At 31.6% G+C, this 12,443-nt stretch overlaps 1 protein-coding gene across 1 annotated transcript; it reads right to left on the bottom strand.

The window, feature by feature from the left end:
• Positions 1–6,034: 6,034 nt before the first annotated feature.
• Positions 6,035–8,916, bottom strand: LOC127107955 (bifunctional UDP-glucose 4-epimerase and UDP-xylose 4-epimerase 1). Its single transcript, NM_001420966.1, has 9 exons — positions 8,582–8,916; positions 8,453–8,502; positions 8,219–8,354; positions 7,704–7,805; positions 7,283–7,510; positions 6,995–7,076; positions 6,734–6,816; positions 6,539–6,630; positions 6,035–6,381 (listed from the first exon to the last, which is right to left on the bottom strand). The coding sequence occupies exons 1-9, from the start codon at positions 8,774–8,776 to the stop codon at positions 6,297–6,299; spliced, it is 1,053 nt and encodes a 350-aa protein (NP_001407895.1). The 5' UTR covers positions 8,777–8,916; the 3' UTR covers positions 6,035–6,296.
• Positions 8,917–12,443: the final 3,527 nt, after the last annotated feature.

Below are 12,443 nucleotides of genomic sequence, written 5' to 3'. Positions count from 1 at the left end.
ATTTGTAAAATAAAAGGAAACAATGCAAGTTAAATTTATATTATAATATATTAATTTATTAAAAAGATTATATACATTGGTTGCGACACCGTTTCTTTTATTTGGGGGTTTCATCGCTATTTTCCCTTTCCTTTGAAATAAATAAAATCTGATGACGACTCTTTATTTTTCACGGCGCTTTAAATATGTTCTTTCGAAGGATTCCACCAGAGTCGTTTGATAGGAGTATGATGAAGTTGACGATTCTTCAATTTTTCTTTCTTCATCTTTGAGTAATTGAATTGGTTATTTATTTCTTAATTTTATCTAAAATTCATGAAGTCTCTCATCTTTTGATTAAAGAATTGGATTAGATTTTTAATTCTTAACTCTTATACATTGATTAGTGATAAATGTTCCAATATAATTTCTAATATTTCTAAAATTTGAAAAACATTTAAAAATGGTATCTTAATCTTCTTCTCCTCATGTATTCATTTTCTCTTTATCGATACTTGGAGAAACTCCATATATAATTTTAAGAGTATCCCACATTTCCTTAGCGATTTTATAATGATGAACATAAATAAATTTACTATTATTTAGAGACATTACTATAAAAATCTTGGTTTTGAAATCTATCTCAAATTTTCTCTTTTCCTCTTTAGTCTAAATGGAATCAGGTTTATCTACTACTTTTCCATTTACTTGGTAAGTAGGGATAAACAAACCATTGATTATAGTTTCCCATACTTCATAATTTATACTTTGAATAGAAATTCTAAACCTAGCTTGCCATTTATCAAACCTACTACTATTAAATTTACTATCATTTAGAGATTACTATAAAAATCTTGGTTTTGAAATCTATCTCAATTTTTCTCTTTTCCTCTTTAGTCTAAATGGAACCAGGTTTATCTACTACTTTTCCATCTACTTGGTAAGTAGGGATAAACAGACCATTTATTATAGTTTCCCATACTTCATAATTTATACTTTGAATAGAAATTCTAAACCTAGCTTGCCATTTATCAAACCTACTACTATTAAAAAGTGATAGTGTATTTAGAAAAGATCTCTTGTTGGAAGTTATCTTACTCTTGGTACGTTTAGTCCTTAAACATGAGTTAGGATCCGATGATACTTGTTAGACATGTGACTTCGTACACACGAGAGAGAGAGGGAGTGAAAAACTTTTAGAATTAAAATCAGAGTTAGAAAACATTTTATAAATGTTTTAGAGTTATGCAACGGAAAATAAAATTGCAGAAGATAAAATGCGAAAATATAAAAAGTTTAGGGAAAAGAGAAGACACTAGGAGTTATAGAGGTTTGGTTGAAAAAGAAAAAACCCAAACTCCTCTCCCCAAGAATTATTATTGATAATCTCCAATAAACTTAAGAGATTTTAGTAGGTTTAACTTTCGAACCCTTTTATACAAGGAAAAATAAAGTTTGTGCCTAACTTCCAACCAAACAACAGACACAAGAGAGAAGTAATGAGTCATCCTTCCCAAATGATGGATAAGAGGGATTCGTCTCTTTTTCACAAGAAACTTGGAGCAATTAGTTTTCAAGTTTTTGATAGCTTTTAACATCGGGATGAACTCACAAACCGAAACTTAGTCTTATACCAGGAAAACCAAGAGCCTGTGAGATTTTACCTCCAGACTAATCTCGAATTGAAACAAGCTTTTACCATCGGGCTGAGCTTTAACAAAAACTTGGTTTTATCGCGGGATAACTAAGAACCTGTGAGATTTACCACCGGGATGATCTCGAACCTTGAAAACTTTTGAACATGTTGAACTTTCGAACCTAAACAGAGACTTGATCACACAATCCCCAAAGCAAATATTTTTACGGGTTTAACTTTGAACCTAAACAAACAATCCCTAAAAAGATAAAATTTTCAACCAAGGTAAAAACTAAACTTCCTTGGTGAACTTACAAAACTACCTTTTCATAAATGCAACTTCCCAACTCACAGATTAACTTTCTCGAAAAACACTCAAACTAAAATTTTTAGTGAGAGAAAGTGAACAAAAAGATAATTTTTAGAGAGAGAGTGAGAGAAGTGAGAAATGAAACCACATTTCTGGATGTTAAAATATGTGGGAAGGAACCTCTATTTATATGCAAGAGGTTGACACGAAAAAAGAAAAAGTTTAATGGCCAATAATGATAAGCCAATTGGTTGACACAAAACTCCTATCGATTGGTTAGGCCTAAGTTAATCGATTATCAGGTTTAAAAGGGAAAGGAAAGATATTTAACCATTGTACCTTATTAAGATGTTGTCCTAATCGCTTATGACATATTTTTGAATTGACCCAATCGATTGGGTTAGGTTCCAATTAATTGGCAAAGACAAAAATTTCCCAGAGCTTTTCTGACAGTTCTCAACTCATCTAGCATGACTTCAAGGAATTTTTAAAAATATTTTCTTGAGAAAAAAGTTTGAAAACTTGTTTATCTGTGTGTATTATTAGCCATGCACTTTTACGAGAAAGTCCTTATACTCTTACAATATATTCACTCAGGCGTGTTGAGGTAAACTTTCATATACTTCAAGACTTATGAGATACTTCATTATTGTAGACTCTTGATTGAGTTTACTTTGAGATTATTCTTGATTTATATTCCATTTGATTTCCGTCATTAGAAGATTCAAGTCCATCAACCCTAATTACCTGACTTGCATATTTAACCACGTAACCGCTTTATATTTAACTTTAGTTGTTGTCATTAAAGCTTGGTTGTCATCATTAAACACTTATTTTTGTCATCATCAAAAGTAATTATCCCCATTAAAGACATATCTCGCTAGAAGTAACCTGCAAAACAAAGTTCCACAAAATTGTATTAACTTAAGTTTATTTTCAATCCAAGAAATTGTGAAAAGAACATGACTAAGTATGTGCATTTATGCATTATTCCTAAACGTCTAAGTATGTGCATCAATTTAATATGGAGCAAATTCCTAAGTCTCACAATAGCATTTATGCATTATTTTATATGTTTTGCATTCCCCTGTGGCTTTATTTTTTTATCCTTAAAGTAACTAAAGTGGCAAATCATTCCTACTTACTTTTTAATCCATATTTGTCATAATTTCCATTTATTAGAGGATTCCTCAACACTAACAAATCGTTATCTATTTATAAGATGTTCAATCAAAGAAATAAATATATAGCAGTAAAACATATGACAAAATAAGTCACTAATTCCATATCATAACACAAAAGACTACTTTCTCATTAAACTTCAGATTAACCAACACAAGAAGTTTTATCTCGTGGTGAGCAAAGTAAATACAATAGAATAGGTACCTAAGTTCAACATTTATAAATAGTAAAGAAAGAAAATATTAAACCTAAGAGTGACACTTCAACTACTTGTAACTTTCAACCAGCAACAGACATCTTGTGTCACGATTGATTGTGCAACATTTCTTCATAAATGATGGGATGAGAGGCGCGTCAAACATTGGTTTTTCCTTTCTTCTTTGTTACTAAATTTCTCTCTCTAAATTTCTGAACCTTTTTCTCATCCCAGCGTGGAGTATCATCAAAGCACCGAAACCGAGAACCTAACCTAAGTCGTAGGGTCTGAATGACATTCGAGCTAAGTATTTTTAAAAATCATTCGAAAATCGAATAATATAATTATCTTATGGTATGATAAATTTTGATATAAATAACATTGTATTCTCTATCGAAATGGTGCAAATTAGCCCTTATAAATTAGGGTCAAAGACATAAAGTGCATTAAGTCACAACTGGTGTACCCCCTCTTAGAAGCTAGTCACTCTAAAAGCGTACGCGGTGGATCCTGAAGACGTCAAACTCGAACCAAACTCATACATGGGGACAAGGAATGAGATCCAACTCTTGGTCACGAGTGGTCCCTAGTGACATTGAAGAATTATGCCAGCTCCCAACGAATGAGATATATAATTCTGAAATGTCAAAGATTATAATAGTTCCCTATAAATGGAACGATTGATTCAAAATGTAGCAAGCTGCTCCATTTCCCAACAAAGAGAAAGTATAAAAGCGAATCAACACAAAAGATGTGAAATCCAAAGGGAATCAGATCAATGGGAAAAAGAAAGCAGTTCAAGAATAACAAACAAATAAAACAAGTAAACTAGTAGCAGAAAATAAGTTTAACATAATAATGTCATTACAACGTCTCAAGGGAAAGCAAAGGCATGCAAGCCAAATCAAGACATTCCAAACTATTCATCATGATCCCCTTCAGGGACCTTATCATCTCCAACTATAACACTATCCCGAACCACTTTCTCTGGGTCCAACTCTTACGGGGAACCTGAACGCCTATGCTCGACAACTCCACATGATGAATCACATATTTGAAGGCTTTGAATACAATCTTAAGACCTTCATCAACAACATCATAAAGTCTCCTCTTAGCTACCTTAAATTTCTCCTTGTAAGCCTCACGCTCTTTAACCAGAGAATCATTCTCCTTTTGAACGACATCTTCAACCTCGATCACTTGGGAGGTCAACTTCACTAAAGAAGCCCCCACCTCTTCGAGAGCCTTTTCTTTAGCCTCAAAGAATGCTCATAAGTCGAGTAGATCACCTTGATGGCCATAGAAGAAAAAGTGTCACGAGTATTCACCTCCTTTTGAAGGTCAGCCAATCTTGACGTCTTTGTCTGGAGGTTGGATAAGTTCTCTTGGAGTTGGGACTGATCATGAACGACCACATCATACTTGCACTTCTAGGAATCTCTCTCTTTAAAAGGATTGGGGCAAAATTTTATCATCGACCCGTGACCGCCATAGACATTAGGAAGGCATTACAGAACATGTGAAATGCAGCCAGCTTCTAAGATCAATTTTGTCTTCTCCGCATCAAGGAGATTCTAGAGATAAATAAGATCATATCAGATATACAGATTTGTGTTTCCAACAAGATACGAGATATCTGAGATCGGAGAACTATCAAATATTTTTATATTAATATTTATGAGTTTGATGGACCTAATATTTGGAGATCCGTCAATAACTTCTTTTGATTATATTTCTTTAACTAATTTTTTTCTCTCTTAAAAATTTTAAAATGGTTACATATAAATTAAGTTAAATATAAAAACGACAAAAACAATATCAAACGACTCTCTACTTAAAAGAATATCTCGAAGTTACGTTTCCAAGACTCGAGGGTCGGATGGCGTTTGTTCTCACTCCTCATGTGACCTTGTCACGATGACAGTATGGGAATGAGAGCAGAAGATTCTCTTAACAATTACTAGTAGTATTTCATTTTGAAACACGATGGGATTGGATATTGGATTCTCTTAACAATTACTAGTAGTATTTCATTTTGAAACACGATGGGATTGGATATTGGACCATGAAATTTGATTATGTTATGACTTACAGTAATTACAGTCTCATAAAAAGTTGAATAATAAAATTAGATAGGTTTGTTTTAATAAAAAAGTTAATATTATTTATTAGAATATTCTTATTAATTATACTTAATAAACAAGAATAAATTGAAAGTTAATAAATATAAATATATCTAATAAAAAATAATAATAAATGTTATTTCCTTCATTTAAAAAGAATGTCACTTTTAATTTTTTAATTTTTTAAATATATCAAAAAAATTAATTGTTACTTTTTGACCAATAATTTTCCTTTTTTATCTTTTATCTTACTTAAAAGAAACTGAGGGAATATAAGATAATAGATAATTATTTTAAGATCATTGAATATAATATTATTACCATACCAAGATTTTGGAATTCATACGTCATAGGACTGGGAGAATTATCCGTCTCCACTTTTAATCTTTTACCCAGCAGACAAGGTCACTTTAGCATAGCAATACTTATGATTTAACAGCACTTGGCCAATTGAACCCAGAAACTTATCACATTATCACTTCAGTTTCATGAATCACTTTAGTTTCATGAATCACTTTAGTTCCAAAAGCAAGATGTTATTATTTCTTTTGTAAAAGCAAGATGTTATTATTTCAGTTTCATGAATCACATTATTTAAGTTTTGTTTGTCTGTCAAGCTAGATGTTATTATTTCTTTTGTAAAAGCAGAAAACTTATCATTTGTAAACAAGACTATTTCTTTTGTAAACAAGAATATCATTATTTCTTCGTGATCGAATGTCTAGCCCTTTCTTATTTTTGAAAAAGCAGACAACTTTATTCTCCAGATTAATATTTGCCTAAACAGGCATCAAGTATTCTTTAACAATGGGAGGCCTATTTGTACAGAAAGTATTGGCATATGTGTAGTATATTTATTGTCAAGCTGATTCAAGGCTTTCCTGAGTAACCCCACGGGTTGTTCTTTGCCCAATTCCACTGGTCCCTGCACATTTCCTCTACACCATATTTGGCCCTGAACAAAAGGTTCAAATTATTAATAACTAAACAAGAATTACAGTGTAAAATCAAAACTTCTTTATCAGATATATCAAGTACAATGAACCATAGTGTGCCAACTTAAAACCTGAATGATTGGTTCCAACTTAAAAATGCTGAAATTAAGTACTTACTTCCAACCAAGTTCTTTCTCAGCTTTCGCTGTGGATGCATAAACCTCTGTAGCATCTCCTGGCCTTCTTGGACACAATTTCAATGCAATTTTCTGAAGATATAATATTCAATGTAAAAAAGAGAAACATTCATGCATTATATGCATTACTGCGCATAAATATACCTTTATATCAGAAAGATACATGATTGATTACCTTGCCAGAAGCTTTCTCAAATGCAGCAACCATTTCAAGCACAGATGAACCACGACCAGTTCCCAAATTATAAGCAGTACAACCTGAAAACCAATTTGTCCCATTTTAGAGAGATGCAAGACAATCAATTTACAAATGCAAATACTTTTAAAACTTCCTACAATCATGTTGCAATTCCAGTACATGCCTAACATAACAATCTTACTGATAAAAACAAGTTAATTCGATTTGGTAAACAAAGGGAGATAAAGAACAACTCACCAATGTTTTCTGATGTGAAAAGCTTTCTCAGGGCAGCAATGTGACCATCTGCTAAGTCCATCACATGGATATAGTCCCGTATCTTATTTTATTTAAGAAAAAAGAAAGACGGTCAACAGTTTTGCAAAAGTAAAAAATTCATGGACAGACAAAACAATCACTGATTCATACTCTCTAAATTTTCTAACCAAGATTTGAAATGTTAGATTTTTTTTCATTTCTCTAATGTAAGATTTTTTTAAAGTGTCTTGTAGGGTGGTGTAAAGAATATCTGTGATTTGTGCGTACCGCAGAGCCATCCCTTGTAGGATAATCATGACCATATACATTGAGCTCAGGTAATCTTCCAACGGCTACTTGCTGTATATAAGGCATGAGATTATTTGGGATGCCTCTGGGATCTTCACCAAGTTTACCACTTTCATGTGCCCCGACTGGATTGAAGTACCGCAGTAAAACGATTCTCCATTCTGGCTCAGCTTTCTGAATATCTCGTGCAATTTCTTCAAGGAAGAGCTGTAATGTGAAGTGTCAAAGGAAAAACAAAGACAATTCATTAGAACCCAAAAAAAAAAAGTAACTGTAATTCAGTGAGTCTTTAATACTTCAAAAAACGTAGAACAATACTAAATAGAAAACTATCAGGTTGAAACCATCACAAGGGAAAACAAGAAAAAAATAGAAGTAACCTAAACGAACAAAAGGTTACCTTGGTCCGTCCATAAGGGTTCATGGCTTGTAACTTGAAATCCTCCACGCAGGGTATCTTTTCAGGTTGGCCATAAACAGTTGCAGATGACGAGAAAACCATCTGTGAAGAAGCACACACATGTTAGGCCAATCATGTAATCAAGATATCTCGGCTGTTATATGTAAACTCAGACGGCTCATATTCTAACTTCACAAAATCAACATCCATCCAATCATAATCATTCACAAATATTAGAACACATAACTGCACCGAACCTAAACATTCAGCACCATCACACTGCATTACTAATTTTCAAGACGTCGCCAAGTCAGACTTGGCGATCTTGACAGTTGGAATGAAAATCAAACTAATTAGATATAAGTTATATTTTAAATTCAATTTGATTAAGTCAAAATGCAAGTTTATTTTTGGTTCCATTCTAGAAAAAACCAGAATTAATTCTAAATGGATAAATGATCGATGAACATGTAAAATAAGGTAAAATAGGGCAAAATAAAATACAAGAATCCAACCTTTTTACAATTATGCTTAGCCATAACTTCATAGAGATTGATAGTTCCAACAAGATTATTATCGAAATAACGACGAGGATTTTCAACACTCTCACCAACTGCTTTTAGTCCAGCAAAGTGAATCACAGCATCAAATCTATTTCATCAAGAATTAATCAAAATCAATAATCCACTAACTAATCATTTAATCTTATCAATCGCAACATAATTAGCAGTAATCTTTTCCGTTCTTACTTAGATTTTGAGAAGAGTTTCTCCAAATCATCTTTATTCCTGAGATCTCCCTGAAATTGAAAAGCTTCTTGAATTCGTAACTTAATATACTAAAGAAACTGAAACGACGATGAAAGAAACGAAACGAACCAGAGTGAATTCGAGATTCTGAGAGAGGTTAGAACCAACAACTTCACGGACGCGCTCCACTGCTTCCATAACAGAATTATCGAAATTATCAATGATGGAAACGTTGAAGCCGTTATTTAGAAGCTGAACCACCGTGTGAGTGCCGATGAAACCGGCACCGCCGGTTACGAGTATCTTTTGCGACGAAGCCACCATGTTTTGGAGAGAGAGAGAGAAGTTGTGAAATGTGAAAAAGTGATAGATAGGTATTTGAGTTTAGGATTTTATATACAGTTATGAAATATTATTAATTAATATTTTTGGGTAATGGAGATAAATTGGGGATAAGGCATTGGGGATCGTGAATTATTATTTTTTGTTAGTTGTAATCGGTTTTTGATTTTGTTAAATTTGGCGCGAGGATAATTTAAGATAAGATTAGTAATTCTGTTCTGTATGTGGGTCCCATTGTTGGGTTTTGGATTGGATCGCCAAGTAAGCGACTTTTCAACCGCGCGTCACCATTAAGCTTTTTTTTCCTTAGTAGCTTTTGTACCCTATTTTAAAAGGGAAATGGTTCGATATGATTTTAAAACGATGAACAAGAAGACACACTTTCCGAAAGTAGTTTCTTGAACTAGAAGTTTAGGTGTAATAGCTTATAGGGTAGGTTATTAATGGAGTTTGATACACTGGTTGGATGTGGATTTGGATTCCACTCAAAATAGCTTAAGGCCATAATATGATAAAACCATGATTATTAGTTATTTATATAATGAGTTTAATACTAGTGCAGTAAAAGTATTACATATTATATATAGATAATTTAAAATTTACAGATATACAAAATTATTAGTTAATAATGAAAAATAATTTACAGCATCATCTCTTTTTTCATGTTAAAATATTCAACAACTTATTATTAAAGAAATAATAAGTGTTTTCTAATAAAAAATTAAATCCAAGTATCATAGGTAAGAAACGCAAGTGTAAAAAAAAGTATTAACTGATATATTTAATTAAAATATTTTATACCAAAACAATACAATTTAAATAAAATCATATTAATTTTTTATATTTTTTTTAGCATTAAACATTATTTTTGTCAAGATATTGTTTTAAAGTTAGCTTTAGACATCAATAAATATTAGATTCATTTTGATGTTGTCATAAATAGTGATACTTTTTTGGTACAAAAATATGTGACACATTTATTAAACGTAATTTCTTTTTTTTTACTCAATAAACAGAATTGTCACATATATTACATGGGCTAACAACTTCCATGGAGGAACGAAGAAAGGCCATGGAAGACATGCATTTGATTAATTTGGAAAAACAATATATTTAATTCATAATATTTAAGACTTATTTCTATGTATTTATATTTATATATTTATGTCTTATCTTAAATTAATAAATATTTGTTTGTACATCATCTTCAATAAATAAATAATTTTTATGTATTATTTAAAATAAATAAATATTTATTTATGTCTTATTTGATTTTAAATAAATATTTATTTATTTCAAATAAGACATAAATAAATAAGTCATACCTATTTAAGATATATTTAAATAAATCATAATATTTAAGACAAATAAGTAAAATAAGACATAAATAAATAAGTTATAATATTTAACATATACTTAAATAAGTTATAATATTTAAGATATATTTTAAATAAAATAAAAAAAATAAAAAAAATAAGATATAACTAATTAAGACATATAGCAAACAAATTAGGACAATTTAACCATGCTTATCCTAGTGGTGTATGGGCACTGTGTCAAACAAATGGGAGAACTTGGATTTAACTCTCATTTGTGGAATTTCTTTTTAGAGTTTTTAGCTATTAAAATTATCAAACTTAAAAAGATACAAAATACACGACAAGTATGTTTAAAATTAAAAATAAAAATTTAGAAAAAATTCAACTTAACAAAAAAATAGGAGAACCTTTATAAGACATAAAGGAAATTCAATTTATTTTTTTAAAATTTGAGTAAGAAACAATAAGAAAATAAAGAAGTGGAGAATTGAGAAAAAAAGGGAAAATGTGAAGAAAAAGAATAATTGACACTGAAATTTTTGTGTGGAGATCATAACGAGATTAGATACAAATTGCGGCGCGATGAAAAATGATCGTAATTCACTCCGTTTCTCATACAACACATCGTGCGATGTGATCTATTGGCCGACATGTTTTAACTTATATGGAAAGGAAAAACATCTAGAAAAAAAAGGTTGGACTGTTTTGTTACGTTGTTTGGAGGGCGAAGCAAAGTTTGAAGCTCTGGAATACAAGTTTTCATCATCAGAAGTCAAATTATAACAGGAGTTTCATGTATTGTTTTTTTATTTCTTCAGTTATGATTTCTATCAGTGTGAGTAGCTAAATTTTTATTGATTGGGGTTTGTTACATGAATATATCGTTTGATTGGTTATAGTTACTTTTAGGTGGAAGACGAATAATTGATTTGAACAAGGTGTACACCTTGCTTTCGATTGTTCGATGATAAAAAGGGCGTGCACCCAATTTTCCTTTTTAATTCGATATTTGATTCAGAAGAGTTTTAGCGGAAGACTAGTAATCGGTTTGAACAAAGGTGTACACCTTGCTTTCAACTACTCGAGGATAAAAAAGGTGTACACCTAATTTTTCTTTTTTAATCCAATTTTTGATTAAGAAAAGTTTTAACGGAAGATGAGTAATCGATTTGAACAAGGTGTACACTTTGCTTTCGATTGCTCGAGGATAAAAAGGGTGTACATCCAAAAAAAATTAATCCATTTTTTTTATTAATGTTCATTAGCTTCTAAACTAGGTGAAATATGATCTTATCAATTAATTTTAACGAATTTGAACTCGTACAAAATTTTTTTGTCGAAAATGCATATTTACATATCTAAATCTCACTTCTTATAATCGTGTTAAACTCTAAAAGTTTTAAATGACAACAAAGGCAGAATTATAATAGATAATAATAATAATAAAACTAAAAAAATAAAATCAAAACAGGGGTGCAATTGGTAAATATGATGTGGTTGAAAAAATAACAACAACTCACGAAAACGAATATCGATCAGAAAGGAAAGATGGAAGCGGCAGAGGAGTATCTCGCGCGTGGTGCGGCGTTGTGATGTGCATGGCAATGAGACAACTGAGAGTTGTTGAGGTCGGTCGAGAGACACTCGATAGGGGTGGTCGGAGTTGCGGAGGGTGGGCGCATTTAGTTTTTTAGAAAATCTAGAAGTGATGTGTGGTGGTGTTGAGCCTACTTCCGTTTTCGGCGAAGAAACACGATGGTTTTACTGAATCATGTTATGTTTCCTTCTTCTTTCTTTTTGTTTCAATTTTCTGGTTTGGATTGTTGTTATTGTACCTGCTATAATGTTGTTTCATGGTGTTGTTGTTTCGGTGTTGAGTGGAGGAATAAGATGGTTATGGTTAAGATGGAAGGAAGAAAGTGAGGAAGGTTATGGTTGATGATTGAAGGTAGGAAAAGGAAGTTATAGTGGTGAGGAGAGATGAGGGTGACAATGAGAGGATGATGAAGAGTGTGGTTTTTGCATGATGATTTTCCTTATTTCATTGTATGATTCCACCATGTATTTATAGAATGTGTAGGTGAGGTAAGTCTGAGAGAGGTGTAAGAGTGTGGGTGTAGTGAGAATAAATGAAGAAAAGTGTGATTAGGGGTGCATGAGTTATTGAATGTAATTCAACATTCAGGTTAGTTTAGTTTTTAGTTTAATTTGCATTTAAGTTTACATTTTCTTTAATGTGCATTGAGTTTGGGCGAATCTATATACGGCCAAAGTAAGATGAACTTGTAACAGAATTAACAAAAAAAAATATTAGAGAAAGTTAGTCATGT

Source organism: Lathyrus oleraceus, chromosome 7 (genome assembly GCF_024323335.1).
Source record: "Lathyrus oleraceus cultivar Zhongwan6 chromosome 7, CAAS_Psat_ZW6_1.0, whole genome shotgun sequence".
Lineage (NCBI taxonomy): Eukaryota > Viridiplantae > Streptophyta > Magnoliopsida > Fabales > Fabaceae > Lathyrus > Lathyrus oleraceus.
This window is presented reverse-complemented; position numbering and strand designations above follow the sequence as displayed.